Here is an 18786-nt window from a genome sequence, read left to right as displayed (position 1 = left end):
TCCGTCTCTCCTCCTTATTCTTCCTTGTCTCCCCAGCCCTCCCGATCTGTCTCAACGCTTAATTCTACCCCCCACCCACAAGTGTTTTCCACGAAGCCAGATACACAAAAATAAGTCTAAACTTGAGAGACACTCATAAATGTAATTTTTTGCTTCACAGTGCAGAGGTACCGGGTTCGATTCCAGCTCCGGCCTCCCTGTGTGGAGTTTGCATGTTCTCCCCGGGCCTGCGTGGGTTTTCTCCGGGTGCTCCGGTTTCCTCCCACATTCCAAAAACATGCATGGCAGGCTGTTTGGACATTCTAAATTGTCCCTAGGTGTGAGTGTGGGCGTGGATGGTTGTTCGTCTCTGTGTGCCCTGCGATTGGCTGGCAACTGATTCTGGGTGTCCCCCGCCTACTGCCCGAAGACGGCTGGGATAGGCTCCAGCACCCCCCGCGACCCTTGTGAGGATCAAGCGGTTCGGAAAATGGATGGATATATACGCAGATGTCAATGTGAGCCTCTCAAGGGCGAATATCATTCATAAATACGCAGTTAGGTGCCTGTTGGCTTGCAAGTGTTTACAAAAAAAAAAAGATTCTCCTCAGGCTGCCCCTGACTGAATTGGGTCAGAATTGTCAGTTGCAGTTATGTAAAAAAATCAGCCATCTGTTTTTGAAGCTTACTTTAAAAGTTATCTGTAATCGGAGCAATAGTAACTATTACAATATGGAGTCATTTCAATTTGACATTTATTAAAAATTGGTACCGGTACTTTGTAATGTCAAATTTAATACTTCTTTGTAATGAGTGCAAATATAATTTATTTCAACATACAACCAAAAAAATGACCACAAGAGATCCATAAAATGCATTTAAAATTTTCGTCACAGGTAATTGATAGATGGAAATAGTCAAACTTCTCGCCTTTTTTTTCTTCTTCTTTCCAACAGACCGCCAACCGGTGCATCAGGTGCTCTTACTAAATTATTGGCCAGTCAGCCAAACGGATGGGGGAAGGCCACTTCCAGCCAGTCAAAACCCAGAATTTATTTCCTGGAAAAGGCAGCGCGAGGCAGAAATCATAACATTTTAATATAAAGTTGTCAAATTTGAAAATATCGTTCGTAAAAACAAAAATAAATGAACAACCGTTCAAATTCTTATCAAGACATGTCAGGGTTGTTTTGCTCAATCTTTTCTGTCATGACAGAAATATATCAATATGTAGATTTCCAGATCCTTGTTTTCATCACAATGATGCGAGAGTAAAAATGTCAGCCCCCTTTCAAGTAATTAAATGATTTGACACAATCATTAGTCATGGTCAATTGATAGTAATTGTATTCCGCCACAATTGTGGTTTCTACATCTCCGTCCTCCGATGGCGACAAGCAGACACGCACACAATGACCCCCCCCCCCCCCCCCCCACACACACACACACTTGAGTGTAGGAACATATTTGTGGAAAGGCCACTTTAAGGGCACTAACTGAAATGTTTAATGCTTGCCTTGTGGATTTATGGAGGTCACCACAAGGCTAGGTTTTGAGAAGGCAAAGACGAGGCGATACCTTTTGGATTGATTTCCATGAATGTCTTCCCGCTTGGGGGAGGAGGGGGGTAGAAAAACACCACCATGCCACGTTAAAACACTAAGGAAAACTTAACAGGTCGACACAAGAAGACGCGACGGCACGGTGTGGCGCCGGATAAACATGTCCGTGAAAAGACAAAGAGCGGGCAGGCGCGTGGAGGCTTGGGCTTTTATGATCAACGCTCTCTGCACGGGGTGGGGGGGAGTGGGAAATTTGACAGACTGTACAGTAGTTCCCCTAAGACACAAGTTGAGGTCATTCCATAACCAAGCTGGTTGAAACTCAAATCATCTTTCCCCATGGAAATGAATAGAAATGCCATTAATAGTCACCCCAGCCCCCCCCCCCCCCCAAAAAAAAGAATTTTTTTTTTTTTAACGAGGAAAAATAGCACTCTTTCATAGTGTATCCAATTCAATGTGTTACTCCTTTTGGTGTACCCACATTGGCCATCAGAGTGTAATACTGAACAGTCACAACGATGAATCAATTACTACAGTACAGTATCCTTCAATTTCAACATCAACCTATCTGCCGAGTTTGCTTAGAGATGCTATCGGTCATGAACGATTTCGAGCGAAGTTGCCACTTCAACGCTGATCTCAAAAGCACGTTAACAGTATTTCTACTTTATTTGTTTTGTTTTTTACTCCAAGAACCGTTAAGAGTTCGTTTGAAATGCATGAGGAGGTTCTAAACTTGTGTGTTGGAGGGGAAGAAAAAATTTGACGCCTTTTTCGATGAGTGGATCTGTTATGTTTTCTGATGAAAATATATAATAGATGAATTGATCATTGATTCAATAAAACATATTTTGGCTTTTTTTTTTAATAGCATGAACTTGGTAAAGAAGTGTGCAGCCCCTATGTGGCCCTCCCCAGTCGCGCTGACAAAAAAATGGCACCATTTTGCCCCCTCCGGCCCCCTTCCGTCGTTTAAATGTCCATCCCTGATGTATGAATATGAATGCTATTCCGATATAAATAAAGGATCAGAGGCTTGGAGAATAGATGACTCGTATCGCCAATGTTATTAAATTAATTTTGCCAATCACGGCGCCGCAATGTGGGAAGTGAGCGATGCTTTGAAAACGGCAACATGACAGTTCTTTATCATGATTTGATGCTTGACGGTTGTCACACAGCTCCGCGTGCTCTCTCTCTCTCCGCCGGCTCTCTGTGCGATGAATTAGAGGCAACATGAAAACGGAGCAGACCTTCAGCAATACATAATGTATGAGCAGCTCCAAGGCTCCTGCTGATATTCTGTTCAGGTGGCATCAGATTGTGCAGCCGAGCGGAAACGCCAAGCCGGTCACTTAGTGTGCGCCCTGTGTGGTAATCTCTCCCACACGGAGGCTCGGACGATGTCACTCCGCTGGCACGGTGGAAATGTGCCGTGCAAGCAGGCCGCGCTCTAACCTTCGGGCTGTGCAACGTTTTTCAAAATTCCGCCAATTTGCGATGTTAATTCCATTGATATTTGGGGTTTCATGTCAGATTGAAATCGAGTTTGATATCAATGCTTAACATCCAGTGGCGTGCTAAGGGAGAGGGCGGGATAGATGCTCGATGCTCTCTGCGGTTGCATAAATCAACACACCCTGCCACCATATGAGGAAATACGGTTCCAACGTCTCACAAATGTGTTGATTCGTCTTTTTTTTTTTTTTTTTTGCTTTCCAGGGCCGTCGCCCGGACTTTTTGGACCACGTGAGGAAACGGCGCCCTGGAGACGCCTCAATTGTAAGTCTCAAATTTACTTCAGTGCGTTCAGCGTCACCAATCGTTACTTCTGCATTCCGAAATAGCTCTATATTTTTTAAAGTTTCCCGTAAAGGCGTCTTACGGTATATTTTAGGATCATCCAAGTTTTGCAAGGATGGGCATTGGCTGTTAAAATATTTGTACTGCCACAAAATGATGCTGACAGAAGGAAGCTTTTTTTGCGAGTCCTACTTTCCTGCGTGCGCCATGAATGTGATGCGGTGTCTATCTGCTCGACCACGCCCTCTGGGAGCTCTGATTCATCCCCCATGCACTCGTTTCACATGCAAATCGCAGCCAAAGAAGCGACTTGATGAGACGTAATCTCATCGCGCTGGAGTGCCCGTTATTCTTCTTTTAGTTCTTCTCCTTTTTTTTTTCTTTTTTAAATATACAAGAGTGCTTTAAAGTGACTTTTTTGGTTGTTGTTGTTGTTGTACCAAAGCACAACGTGTGTAGTGTGCGGTGTTGCGGTTTGCTCCTGGGGCGTGCACGCGTTGACATCTGGGTTGATTCACTCCGGCAAGCGTTGTTGTGACGGCGCTTGTGCGGCATATTGATTTCAGCGTGACTTGGAGCTGTCTTTGTAACGTGACTACACAAACGGTAAATGACTACAATAGAAAAAGAACAATCCTGGATGTCTTTGTCTGGGTTTTTTTTTTCCCCCCAAGTCGTAATTTAGACTAATGACTAGGTGTCAATTTTGCACTTGTGTTTTTTTTGTATTCGGTTATTCAACTCTCTCTCTCTTTCTTTCTCTCTCGAAGCAAAAATCAGCTGTCAATTAAAAAAAAAAAATCGAATGTGGCCCTTGAGCACAGTCGTGTACCCACCCGTGTAGTTTTCCAGCTCTCTGCATGATGACGTTTTGTTTCGGACTAAATGTTGCAAGAAAAAAAAATGGCCACAATGAACTGAAATGCGGACTTCGGTTGAACGCTTTCTACTTCATTTGGTGGCGCGCTCAGCCCCTTGCCCCCCAAATGCAGAGTTGTGATTGTAGAAGTAAGGGTCAGGGTACAGAAACATGACAGGAATGACAAATAGTAAGCAAGAAGAAGTCTGCCCTGGAAAACGTCAACAAAGAACTTGGGCTGCTCAAAATGAAAATACAACAACAACAAAGTTTAGACCTTGCAGACGTTTCTGTGATTTAAAGTCTCTCTCTCTCTCACTCTGCCACTACTATAACTTTGCCGGGTGCCGTGATGGATGAGGTGGTGTCAGCCCGTGTTCATTATAATGCACACCATCTATTCTCCTCAGCCACACTCTGCCGCGCTCCAGGAAATGCCAGCGAGGTAGTCGCGCACTTGCACAAAAGAGGAGCAAAAGCCCTCATCTGATATCATGGCCAGACTTTGCTGCTTTTGCTTTGGCCGTGTGTTAACTTAGCGCCCGGTGAGCCATCAATCACTGATGAAGATAGCAGTTATCCAAGTGGCTATTTGTGTGTGTGTGTATATTGGGGGAGGAGGAGGGGTCCATGCAGGGAGCACAATATGACTGATGAGCACCCTTCAGTGTCCATGCGAGCATATTCCCTTGAAATATGCTCGTCCTGAATCATTAATGAGCGCCGCCGCAGTTAACGGTGTGCAAAAACATGAAGGGAAACACGGAGAAGGATTGCTTCTCGTGCCGCTCGCCATCCATGTGCGATCGTCTCATCCGGCTGCAAGGTGCAGCAAATACAAAAAAAAAAAAAGGATACCCCGTTTATGACTGATTGTTCAGACTATGGCTGAACAATTTTGAGAAGCAATTGCCCCCCAAAAATTCCGACTTAATATGCGAGTATTTTGTCAAGGTCGGATTTATCGTGCATCAATGTTTTGCTCTTCTAGGTTAGGCTTATGCTAATAATGAAGGCAAATGAACCAGGATATAATGTGAAAGACAGTTTCTCTCCTTCAGTTAGACGGGTTAAATTATTCACCAAAGTGAGTATGAATATCTGAAGACAAATGAACCCTTTTGATCAATGTGAATCATTTTCAAAATATCCTAAATTTCAGCCTTTGGGATTGAGAAAATGGCGTAGCACCACATTGCAATGTCAGTATGTCGGAGAACAAAACTCACGGGCGTACATTCTTTATCCTCTGCGAAGATCGAATGTGTATTATACTGTAGCGCGCATTGGAAGGAGCAGCGTGACGTCCATTGTGTGACAGCAAAAACAAAAAAAAATGTGGCAAAATTATGAAATTGCTTATTAATCAATTGTCATTTATTGTACTGTATATTTTGTTGTACAATCTTGAAGAGTGCTATTTTTCTAATGAAGAAATACATCAGTTTTTTGGGGGGGTGGGGTGGCTTGAACAGATGACTGGCAATCCGTTCAATGGGGTCAGATGATTGGAAATACGACCGTTTTGAATTCTGGATGTGCTCAGCGAGTGAATTCAACGTGTATCCGAAGTGTCCATTATCCCGACCAAAGGAAACGCGCGACGTACGGAAACGGATTTCTTCAGACTGATCTGATTTTCATCCATCAGCGCCACGCCAAGTGCACACAAAAAAAAAACCTCTATGTGCCGCTTCTTCTTCATCTTCTTGTTTCGTCTTCTATTCGTTATAAAGTCTTTAAGGATCTATCGGACAAAAAAAAAAAAAATAAAGGTTATCCGAATGACTTGTGGATCATTCCTGGAGCAGCGGGATCAATAACCGCCAGGCTAAGTCCCCTGCTCATCCATCTGATGCTTATCTTTCCCCAGCAGCTCGAGGAGGAATCAGTGGACTTTAAGCCCCCCCCCCCCCCTTTTTTTTTTCCTCTCCCTCCGTGGCACCGCGCAACAACGTCTCCTCTCATGCATGAAGCGCCGTTAAATGATTCATGTCCGAACTGCACCGGTATCATTGGACGCCTTTGGTATATCACCCGGGGTGGGGTGGGATGGGGGGGGGGGGGGCAGTCTGTTTTTCCCAGTAAAGTCGCGTGGCACCAAAGTAAGGAATGGCCTATAAATAGCTGGGCTAGATTTCCACATAAAGGTAGCATCTTCGCTTTAGTAGAAAGGATGGAGCGATTAATTCGATTAATAAAAGATTAATAAAAAAGCGATTAATAAAACAAATAAGTCTAAATCAATGCTGCCATGTTGCGTGGGACTGCTCGCAAAAGTGTTGGGGGGGGGGTGTAATGTAAATACTGTATCCCAAAGTGTCATCTTAAGAAATAAGATTTGCGACAACGTGGCTCGATCTTGGCGGCGCTTTTAAATGATTGTCACCTAAAAATTGGATTTGAATATCTCCGAACAAAGCCCGTCATCCTTTTTGACTAATTCAAAGGCTTGACATGCAGACATCAAAACAATCCCTGGCGTCATACGTTTTAAGCATGAAGAAAAGACGGATATGCTAACGCAGAGGGGGGGGGGGGGGGGAATTCTGCTGCAAGGGTTTTAGTAATCGTCCGGAAGTTTGCCGGCGACGCTAACATTTCTGTTAATGGTCGGAAACCCCGGCGCGCTCTCGTGACACGCGAATACAAACACACGGACCGTAATGCAGTATGATAAGTGCTCCCGATAAATGATTAATGACTCCTTTTTTCCCTCGGCGTCGAGAATCTTTGTTGTTTCGGTGAAGATGCGGACCGCAGATCATTCCACGTGCAAATCTGGTTTGTACGCGGTCGACGCGAGATTGAGTTGACCTGCAGAGTGGCGCTGCCTTGTCCCATTTTCGATTCATTCAACAAGATTCGGTCACTATTGACGTATCAAATCGATACGGCGGAAATGTAAGACGCAATTTTCCGGAGTGGACATGCGAAAACCCGCTGGGTCGTTTTCCTGACCCAAACGTTGGGCAGCTGTCAGGTTTGAGCAGATTGGCTAACTTTTACCCAAGGTTGGGTTAATGAGTTGAGGATTGGATTTTGGCAATCGGAGGATCTGCAGCAAGATCTGATGTGCACTGAAGCTGAAGTTAAAGTTAACGTAACATTCGTCGAAACTTTGGTGGTGGTTGGGAAGCTCGGCCGCCAACACGGCTGACTTGGGTTCAAATCCCGATCAAGCCAACGACCCACCCATGAAAAGTGAGTGAGGTGTGTAAAAACTGCACGAAGCATATCATGCAAGTGACTTGTTGTGACAGCTTTTCGAATAACCCGGGACCCCATTTTCAGCTAACTTTTAACTCATCAGTTTAGTTTATTTTTTATTTTTTACCCCCTGTTGGATCAAAATCATGATCCAAAATGCTGGGTCGAATCTTCAACCCAAAGTGTTGGCTATCAATAACCCAACATTGGCGTTGTGCCTTTTGGACCCAAAATAAAATAGATTCATGTTGTAGTATCACTATACCGGTCATGTATTTAGTTTTTAATGAGCAATACTTAAAATATACAGTAAAGTGGCATTTTTTTGGGGAGAAACTAATTTGTGGATTTTTGTGAGAAATCTCACTGTCCACGACAAAAAAAAAAAAATTATATACTGTGTGTGTGTGTATATACTGTATATCTATTTATATAATTCAACTTTAAATAAAAAAATACAATGTCCATTTTCAAGAACAAGTTGGGTGTTTCTTGTCATTAAAGTTGTAACATTACAAGACTAGGTGTATATTTTTTAAGTCTATATTTGAGCATTAAATGGTAATATTTTAATCTCATGATGCAGTTTTCCCTTTTCAGAGTCGCTCTGAAATTCCTGTTGTCGCCTCCTTCGTGTCCTCGGGCAAAACACTGAACCTCTCTAACTTGACCTGATGGCTAAATAAAAATAGTCTATGAACGGGTTATGAGAGCTAATGGCTCCTGATGATCATGTTAGGTCTTTGCCTTTAGTGTCTGAACGTGTAGGAATGGATTGGGAGTATTACAAAGAGCTGAATTTCTTTTCTTTTTTTTTGCTGTTAGTTTTATCTAGTAGATGTATGATTTGCTTTTAGTTTAAAAAAAATATATACAGTATATAAACCAGAAACCACAATATTTCAATGAGCTTGTACGTAAAATAAATGACACCGTTGTTTGGCTTTTTTTTTTCCAGTGTGCGCTTACTGTATCATATACTAATAATCGAGAAGGTGACGCACACACTGTGGATTTTTGCAGCTGTGCAAAATGTAATCCCACACTTGGATCACGTGGGTCGTTTGCGTGCTTGTGTGTGTGTGTGTGGGGGGGGGTTGTTTGCGGGGTGAGGGTAGAGATGAGGTGGCGGGGGTTGGTCAAATGGGGAAAGGCGAGTCTCTTGTGCGACGACCGCCATTCCATTGCCGCGCGTAAAGGGGGGCTTGGAGGGGCGCGGGGGGGGGTTGGCGGAGGGGGTTGTCTTTGGATGTTACGTTTGCAAGAGCGTGCGCGCGCAGACCCCAAAGACGCCCGACCTCCCTCCCCCTTACGGCACACCAGCACTTCTTATTTAGCAGCCTCAATGACATGATCACATTTCTAGTGAGGACGCCAAATCCGCGCGAGAGCGAGCATTTTTTTTGGGACGCACGCGCAAACACAATAAAGCGTGCAAGACACCGCTGCTTTTCCTTCGGCTTGCTCTTCGCGCGCGCGAGCGCGTGTGCGTGCGAGTGTGTGCGTGGGTTTGTGTGTGTGCGCAGCAGCGAGAGGACGTGTCGTAATGATATAAAACTGAAAGGAAGGAAGGATTTTTTTTTCACGCGCACAGACAGAAAGGCTGCTTGTCGCTTTCCTGCCGCTGGAGTACGAATAGTTTCTTTCCTCTTTTCGGACCATCGTGGATTGTGCCCCACTTTTGTCCCCCGCCCCAGGAAGGGTCGAGGGACGCGAGGAAGCGCCGTCTGGAATTGTTTTTTTTTTTTTTTTCACCTGGAAGAGAATCTCCATCGGTTTCCTGAATAGAGAAGCAACAGAGGGATTAAAACATTCCTGGCCGGGTTACATTGTGCGCTGTGCTAAGAAAGGCGGCTATAAATAGCCCCTTGCGCGATTCCCGTAAACTATCACAAGTGCTGCATGGGATCGTGAAGAATCACACGCGTGTAGAAATTACACTCGCGTGGGTTTGTTTGGGTGTTTTTTCCTCGATTCGAGAAGTTTTTTTTTTTTTTTTGGTGCGTGCCGTCGTCGGCGCGTTCGCAACCATGGATTATTATTCCGATTATCATTACGATGTTCGACTCAGGTTGATTTTTTCCGAACGGCGTGGATGTGTCCGCCTGACCTGGATTGGAATCGTGTTTTGATACCCCTTCCCACCCCCCTGCGTGGATTATTTTCAAATCGACCATGGGCTCATCGTGCACTTCTTCGCCGTGAATACGCCCCATTATTTGCTTCTCTTATTCATCTGGACCTCTTGTGAGGTTTTTAGCCTCGCTTACCCCCCCCCCCCCCCCTTCTCCTCCTCGCCGTGTGTTTGTGTGGAGTGGACCCCCACTTCAGGGACGGGACCCCCACTCTTGTGTGTCAGCCCCTTGGGGTGTTGATGTTGGGATTTCGACATGCCTAACGCCGAGGAGCCAAAGCTGGGAGCATTATGACGACAACGACGAATTGGGTGGCGAACGGGGCAAGCCTCGAGGACTGCCACTCCAACATCTTCTCCCTGGTAGGACACACCGACCAAATTGAACGCGTCGCTTCACGAGCCCAAGTTACGCTAGAAAATGTCTTTTCACGCCAACGATTGGCTTTAGTTTTTCAAGCAGAATTCATATTCATTTGGAAACCTCGTGGTGTCCGCGCTACCCCCCCCCCCCCCCCAAAAAAAATCCATGCTACACCAGTAGGAAAAAACCCCCCAAAACAATATATGTATCTCTATATGTTTATAAATAATGCAGAGGTGAATATGAATAAACACAAAGCATAAATAGAAATGACTTTAAGCCTTATGGTGTCACGGATGCCGCTGTTGTTGCCGCTGGTACCTAAGGAATGTTGCAATAGTTAATAATAAGAATGTTTTTTTATTTATTTAGAATGAATAGTGGGTTTCAAATGAGTATAAATAACCCCCAAATCAATTTGACATTTTACTGGGGGTGCCCCTTTCCGTTTATTTTATCCCAGTTACCTTAAAAATCCAGCTAAAGGACTGGAAAAATCATACTTGGTTATAAAATACAAGAGCTGAGCATAGTTGAAAATAAATGGCCAAATCAAAGAATAATTTGACACCTTGCATCATGGTCTCCCTTCCCAGCTAATTGGGATTAGCAGGATTAATTCAACAGTTTTTTTTCCCCTTTCATTGCTATGATTATAGAACAACACTGCATCATTCTGAGCGGTGTTGGTTAAAATGTGCTTCCACAAGGGGGATATAATTACGCTGTATACATGCCATTCATGCAAATGGCTTAGTGTGGTTTCGTTTTTATATACAATACAGAGCTGAGCATATAAATGCATCAATCAAAAATGTTTTGACACCTTATGTCATGGAGTCCTTTTTATCCCCCCCCCCCCCCAAAAAATGCATGACGCTCATTGGACAGTATTAGGGATCCAGGCAATTTAGAAATGCTGGCTCAAAAATAAGAGAAAAATAGTTTTTTTTTGGGGGGGGGGGGACCCTAAGGTTGGACCAACCCTGCCAGTAGCGCTTGTGGACCAGCTGGGCTGGGTTATGGGTGTGACCCTACATGTTGGCATGGGATTGTAAACCACAAAATGGGTTAAATAGGACTTTGTTGTGGGGTTAATCCAGTGTGACCGCCCCCCCAAAAAAGAAAATGTCCAAAGTAGAATGCATTATAAATAATAATTAGTTCAGCAATTTCAATGCTTTGAATTAATGTTGTTTTAACAATGAATATACAGCTATATATTTTATATATAGTGAGCTAATTATTACCTTTGTGATGTCATGTGGTCCAAACATCCTCATAGCAAGCTAACACTGCACGGCCTTAAAACTGAAAGGGTCAAACAGAACCAGATTTTGGTTAAAAGAAAAAACAAAAGCTTCTTGGGCCAATTTGAGCCAACTTTTTTTTTTTTTTGTACAGAAAGTGGTGTCAAATTGTGGGCCAGTCCATTTTTCTTTCCAAAATGTTATTTTTGGCGAGCAGTTTTTGTAGTGTATCATCTGGAAAAGTATTTTCTAATGAACATTAATCACCTATTCAATCAAATAGTTGAAATGACGAAACCAAACTAGCAAACATCTGTCATTGTTTTATTCCTCTTGAAAGAATGTGAGCATGAACTTTCAAATGCATTGGATGATTTCATCCTTCATCATGGCTTGGTTGAGAGATCCTCCCAACTGCATTTGAAGATTTACTTCCGAGCATGTCAAAGATGACAGTTTGAACGAAGTCCAAAAACCTTGGCGCTTTGACACACCAGATATTGATGCTCATTTGTGATGGTCCCTGAGGCATTCATTAAAAAGAAAATGTTTATTTCTTTTTGGGTTAGAGCGTGCCACTGGATCATATGAAGGACTGTTTCTAAAACAGGGATGGGTAACTTAAAAGCTGGAGGGGGCACCATTTTTTTATCGTCTGGGGAGCCGAATCGGACCACACACTTGCGAACCAGATTTGGACAAAAGTGCTATTTTAAAGATGGACAAAATGAGGGCATATCACAAAAACATCATTCACTAATGATGTGTGGTTTTTAATTTGACATTTTACACGCCAAATACAGGATTCAACATACCTGATCGAGTGCCTGGCGCTCCACGCCACTGTAAACCATATTAATAAACATGTTGTTCAATTAATAATGCACAGGCACATTTAGCTCCACGGGCGGGGTGAGATTATTCATTTTCATCCAAGGTCCTCATCAATAAGTCATGCTTAGCATGCGACGCTAAAAGCGGTTAGAATGGAGCAGAACACACCTGCTAATGATGCACGTGGAGTTGTACAGTGCTCCTCCATACATTTCCACGATTTAAGCTCATGTGGTGGGTGAAGATCAGCCCCCCCCCACCAACCCACCTCCATCGCATCATCCCCCTTTTTAATAATCATTTCAGTCTCCAATGCTGAGCGGCGGCTGCCCCTCAAATATTTCTCCCAGGCATAATGATTTCCTCATCTTCAATATTGTAATGTGTCAAGCTACACAAACGGCTTACCAGCTCATAAATCAGAGGATCGTGCCAGCCGAGGAGCAGTCGAAAGCTCCTTTTTTTTTTTTTTTTTTTTACTCCTCCTCCTCCCATCAACCTTCCAGATAAAAGCTGATAAAATGTTAATGTTGCCCTCACAAGGATTGGCTGAGAGGTATTTTCTGACAGGCGGCGACACGCACGGCAAATACGGTTTGAGGTGAAATTTGGTGACTTTGTCGGGAGGCGGGTGCTGTTTTTGATCCCCCAGCCTGTGAAGAAGAAAAAAAAAAAAGAAACAGCTTGCTAACCTTCCAGCTCCCTGAGGGCAGCCAAGTGGAAAGGCATGCAGTAGACTGGAGTTCTTGCTTTGGCGAGGTCCCAAGGGTGATCGTCGCAACGAAGCCGTGACGCGAGCTCTCGTCATCGCGCCTTTCGGGGTGTGACCATCAAAGTTGTAGTCTTAGAATTAAGCGAAGGGGGGTCATAGGTCAATGGTGTTTTGAGAGGTCAAGAGGTCTTTTGGCTCCCAATGTGGCGATAACATCTCTCTGAGGGCTTTGCTGTCATGATGTTTACGCAACTTGTTTACACCTGCAGCACCCAATGAGAGGCAATGCAAGAGCTCCAGCTATACAATTTTGATCAAAAAATAGTTTGTGGCTTTATTCTCGTAACATTTCGACTTTCATCTAAAAAAAGTAACTCATTATTTTCAAAATAGCCCACTTTAATTTTGCATTATGATTTCAACGTAAAAAAAATGTACAACTTTAATCTCAAAGACAGCTATTCTTGTAATATTACGACTCAGATCTCAAAAACAAATGTAACTTACAAAAAAAAATACATCTAAAACGTAGACAATTTTATTATTGTGAATGAATTCAAGTGTGGAAAAATATTCAGCTTTAATCTAAAATCTACAATTTTTTTCCAGGTACAATTTTATTCTTGTAATATTACAACTTTAATAAAACAAATAGATCTTATCTTGTAAACATCCAAGTTCACTCTCCCAATATTAAAATATGAATTAAATTTTCAGTTTTTTTGATCTATCGTCTATCGAACCAGATTAGCTATCTAGATGGATTAGCTAGGTAGCTAATCTAACTAGATTCTAATTAGAATCTAACTAGATTAGCTAGCTAGCTGGATTAGCTAGCTAGCTAATCTACTTGCATAAATCAGTATTGTTTTACTCTATTTTATTTTAGTGTTTGTTGGAGATAGTAAGCCAGCTAGTGAATAAACGTCGTTTGGTATGTCGCCGTGGTAGTTTGCAGTCATGTCATTTGCGCTGAATCATGAACGATGAGTCGTAGTAAAATAAAACGACTGCTATATAAACACATGAATTCTTCGGCTTGTACTGAGCACTGTTTGGTAACATTTCAGTCACCTTATTTAGCCCCACCAGTTTAACACTCCAACCACAATAGTAAACATGCCTTTTCAAATGTCGGTCAAAACACAGCATTGTCACCCCGGATGAGGTTGCAAGATGCGATTGTGTAAGTGGAATCTCAGCATTACAAACAAAGCACACCGTGACGCCTGTGCGAGAGAGATTTATATCAGAAGTTCAATCTTATGCTGGCGCACGTGTAATTGAGCTGTGGTCATTTCCTGCCTTTTCTTTTGGTGGTGCAATCAGTTTTACATTTGCCATTGTTTATGTATCTCGGAAAGACGTGGCGATCGTATGTCAAATGCAGCGGCACTGAGGAAGATATTGTGCTTGAAAGGCTTCTTTGGGGATCTGTACTTAAGTGTTTTTCTGTTGACTTTTTTAACCCGTGCCCTCTAAATGGATACTTTCTATTCCTCACATTGTCAAAATAGGCTCGTTACTTTTTTCAACCTCTGCGGATGACAAAGCCAAGTTAAAAAAAAAAAAAGCAAAGACTAGAGTGAGTTAACTGCAAATGCAATCTTGAGTGATCTTAGATCTTATAAGGCCGAAAAAACAGGAACAGCAGCCAAATGGAGGAACGTGAATTGGGCAGCATGACGCAATATGGCATTTAAAAAAAAAAAAAAACATTTAATGTTGTTGGCTGAAAGAATGACTCACAGTGAATTTGTCATGTTCTTTGCCAACCTAAACACCAGCAAGTAAAAAAAAAGAAATCCATCACATCGTAAAAAAAATTTAAAAATCTGGATACAAGTGAGGGACATTTTATCATTTCTCATTAGCTCATTCAGCATTTTTTGTCATTCAGTACATAATGTTAGCAAAACCCTGGGAACCCTCTTTTGACGGCATTATGAAAGTGCTTAGTCGTGGTAAAGAACCTCAGAAAATGCAGAACCATCTGCAAGAAAATAGCAGCACTGGCAAAAAGAAGCTAGCACGGTAAACAAACCAGCGTTAGCCACGGTTGCTACAGTGGCAGCGTAAATGACATATTGGACTGTTAGCATAATGCTAAATGCTATCTTTTATGAAGTTGATTTTTTTTTTGGCATGTACAATCAATTACAACCAATAAAACATAAAATAGTTGCTTCAACTTAACTTACCTGTTCAGCAGAAATGTTACTTTGCTCTTATTATGTTTGGGAAGTTTTATGCGGTCATTGGAAAACGAGGACGTGACAAGTTTATACAGACACTTTTAACAAATATGAAGTCTTTTTTTATTTGTTAATTTTTTGAAATATACAATCTCACTTTGAGTACAAGAGATGCATCAGAGCTTCTACTTTTAGCGGAGTCTTTCCCTATCCCACTGAGTACTGTGTTTTCAAAGGCAGCGAATGTTGCATTCAGGTCAGTTTGTTAGCGTTCGTTCAAGGTCGCAAATGATCGCCAAACACCAGACAATCGCCTTTCTTGTCGGAATAGAATTTTGAATATGTTTGAACTTTCCCTGTGACAAGAAAAAACAAACTGTTGGCGAATGTCTGCCGAACGTCTGGCGACAGTTTAGCCAACATTGAGACCTTATGATGGGAATGTAACATTTGCTGCCTCACAATTGTTCAACGCTCAGTAGGATAGTTGGGTGAAATTGACCCAAGTGGCGGTAATATTTTTGACCCAACCTTTAAAAAATTATTTTTTAAAGAGACTGAGCATGAGTGCTTTTGCCACGTCTATTCATACATAAAAAGTAGCGTAGTCTGCCTCCTTTTAATATCAACTGGGCCTTACTTGACCCAAAAGGTCTTGGCTAAGCAGTCTGAGAGCCTGTTATACTGCATTCCTCCATGCACTAACCTTGTCGCGCACTGATTTACTGCTTGTAACTGCAACTTGCATCATTATCATAAAAAAAAAAGTAGTCAATAGAGAGAGAAAAGAAGATGGAAGATATGATGGGAATTTACAGGGCTGTTGTGAGCCGTCCATCAGCGATGTCGCACACTGGGAGCAACACACAAAATGTAGCGTTGCAAAACAACTGTCCCGTGTGCCGGTGATTCTCCATCTGTGACGGGACGCAAATGAGTCCTTTGTCGGACGTCAGCTGGCGACGGAGGAGGGGAAAGGGCGGAGGACCAGACGAATGTTTGGGGGAAGGAGGGGGTGGGGGTGTTTTTTTAGCTCTGACACAGAGGAAAAGAGAGGGAGAGACAGAAAGAGCGGGGCTGAGGGACTGCAGTGGAATCTGTTTTCATTTTAGGAAAGTATTATGACTGATGTGCATTTCCTGACTGCTGGCCTCAGCCCCCGTTTGAGCGAGCGAGTCAGACGGAGGGAGAGAAAATTAAAGAGCGAGCGAGCATAATGAGAGAGGGAGGGTGGAGAGGAAGCGAGAACAGTCATCTGGCTGTGGACATGTGCAGCTTATTGTAACAGTGACTCAAAGCTAAGCAAAGGCGGGGACTATTAAAAAAAAAAAAAAAAAGAGCAACACACAGGAAGCCTCCACTGCGTTCTTTGTACACTCGCCGGCCACTAAATTAGGCACACCTGCACCATCTAAAGCAATTTCGTGTGCTTTATTGTGCCAAAGCATGTATGTCATTACCCTAGTATTTTCAGTTGGATGTGTGCCTTGATGGGGCGTGGCCTCGGGCGTCGCAAGTTGGTCGGCGTCTGAGTCGCGGCAGCTCCTTGCGGCTGTTCTCATTTTGTATTTGTCCATTTGACTTGTCTGTCACGGGTCAGCGACGGTGGCTCTCCTTGCCCAGATGTGAGGGCATGATAGTACAGTGACCCCTTGCTATCACGAATAACAAAAATCCTGTTAGTAGCTGTGATTACAATTGCGTCTGTGAATAGTTTGAACGAAAACCACCGATGTGTGTCACACTCACAAAAGAAAATCGGCAAGTAGGTGAAAATCACACGAGTTGTCCTTCCACTCCGACTCTAAGTGCCTCAGTAAGATGCTGCAATATTAGAGTAAATTTTCATCAAAAATAAAGACTATACTGTACACCTGTGACTATAGTGATACCGCTTGTAGATGTTCTTCCACCATGTGTTCGTATATCTGTTGCTGTTCAAAGTGTTCCTATCGACGCTAATAATTAGCACGTCAATTACGTTTTGCGTTGTTTGTTAGCATGAAGCTAATTGAACTTTCCTCAGGCAACGCTGCGGTTGTTTTAAATACACGCGGTGTAATTCCGCTTTGTTTGCTTTGACCGTAGACTTCAATTAAACAGCTCTTGAACGGCAATCAACCTCCAATAAAAGATCAAATAAAAATCATTAAAAAAAATTTAAAACCACTTGTGAATAGGTGAATCGTGCACGGCTCCACCGTATTATCTTTTTTTTTAGCTACGTCTCTTGTATTGGCCGGTGGTCACAACGTTGGCACCCAGGAGACAACCTTCAAACAGTCGTCGTGGAACATGCACATAAACACGACGGAGATTGAAGGCACCCACATGGCCGCGCAAACATGCAGTATGTATCTCATATTGGAAACTCACTAAATCTGTCAGCCACACTTGCACATGCACACAGTATATATGTTTTATGGACTTGGAGGGGGTTCGATGGGGGGGGGGGGAGTGTTGGGAGGGGGGTGGTGTTGGCTGTGAAAACATCCCCGCCAAGGACGCCGACTTGTGCAAACACAGGTAGAATGCAGACTCTTTAATTAGAGGACATCTTGTGTAGCCCCCTCAACGGGCGAAGAGTGCGCCACTGGTAATTAAAGTGTCCTCGAGTGGAGGTCTAATGTGATCAACTAAGAGGCGCTCATTAGCGCAAACTGTATTCCAATAGAGACCCCGCCTTTATAATAATGATGTGATGGTCCAGCCCAGAAATAAAGTGCTAAGCTATGCAGCTGTGGGAGCGCCATTAAGCGCGGCGTCTTGATTTATGGCGGACGAAGCGCGGCGGCTTGTAAGGAGACGCCAGGTGATCAGCAGAGGTGTCTTTTTAGCACGGGGCTGTTTTGTGTTTGTTTAAAAAAAAAAAAAAATTATGAATAGGACTCGCACGGATAAGCATGGGAGAGCGCCGACCGGCCAAATTTTCAGTCCCGACAGGAGCGAGAGTTTTAATAGGCGAAAACACTTTATTTTGCCGTCGCTTTTAGAGTTACTGCATGCAGGGCGGGAGTGATTTTAAGCATAGTCACACCCGGCGTTTCCACTATTCTCACATTCGTCGGCTTAACCTTAAGTGCCTGCAGGTGGCGCCTCCTACTAATCTGGCCGTGTCACTGCAGTCCACAGCATCTGAGTCGGAAGCACATAAACAGTATCACAATCCTCACAGGCATATATTCTTTATCCTCTGTAGAAACCAGCTCATATTATTGCAGCTGATTGAGTCACTAAGAAAAGTGGTGATTCTTCATTTGTTTGTCTGACTGTATTATACTGCCCCTGGTGGCTAAGGCAGGCATGCCAGAAGGAGGAGCACAATGAATTGAATTGAAGCATTAAACCATCATGAGAGAATAAGACAAGGTTAAATACATGGAATTAATGGGGATATTCGAGCCAAATGTGAGGAAGGAACATGTAAGCACTTGGACAGAGAGGAAAGCCAGGTATATTTTTTTAATGGTGTTGTCTACTCGAATGATATTGATTTTCGCCTAAAAACCACCCGGTAAGGTGTATCATTGACTAAATTAGAATTTGTGTTTGACAACATTATCAAAGCTAGATCGCTTTGATAGCGTAGATGTCAAGCTAATGCTAGCGAGCGCTAAACAAGTGACACGAAGTGATTTATTTTTTTGTTTTTTTTCCCATCGTCTCAGTACTGTTTTGTATAAATTGTTCAGTTATTCTTATTCTGTTCATGATGTTTGGAAAAGTGCTGGACCAAAAGGTGATTCATAATATTATTTCGAGAATGTGAGTACTTTTGTCACCTCGGCTGGCTCCCCTGTATCATCATGACATCATGTGCTCTCGACAGCGCAGGGCGGTCTGTGCTGCTGTAGCATAATGTGAGCGTGCCATGTGGGTGG

At 43.1% G+C, this 18786-nt stretch overlaps 1 protein-coding gene across 4 annotated transcripts in view; it reads left to right on the top strand.

Moving 5' to 3' along the window:
- The first annotated feature begins 8786 nt into the window (after window positions 1–8786).
- Window positions 8787–18786, top strand: part of LOC147191745 (mediator of RNA polymerase II transcription subunit 13-like) — a 70408-nt gene continuing 60408 nt past the window's right edge. For all 4 annotated transcript variants that reach the window (XM_086134185.1, XM_086134184.1, XM_086134183.1 and 1 more), the window contains exon 1: window positions 8787–9913. In XM_086134185.1, coding sequence (XP_085990311.1) covers window positions 9842–9913 — 72 coding nt within the window. In that variant the 5' untranslated portion in view covers window positions 8787–9841. The remainder of the gene's footprint in view (window positions 9914–18786) is intronic.

Source organism: Hippocampus guttulatus, chromosome 17 (genome assembly GCF_054856545.1).
Source record: "Hippocampus guttulatus isolate MCC_2025c chromosome 17, RoL_Hgut_1.0, whole genome shotgun sequence".
Classification (NCBI taxonomy): domain Eukaryota; kingdom Metazoa; phylum Chordata; class Actinopteri; order Syngnathiformes; family Syngnathidae; genus Hippocampus; species Hippocampus guttulatus.
Note: the sequence above shows the minus strand (reverse complement) of the source record. Positions and strands in the feature narration are given on the sequence as shown.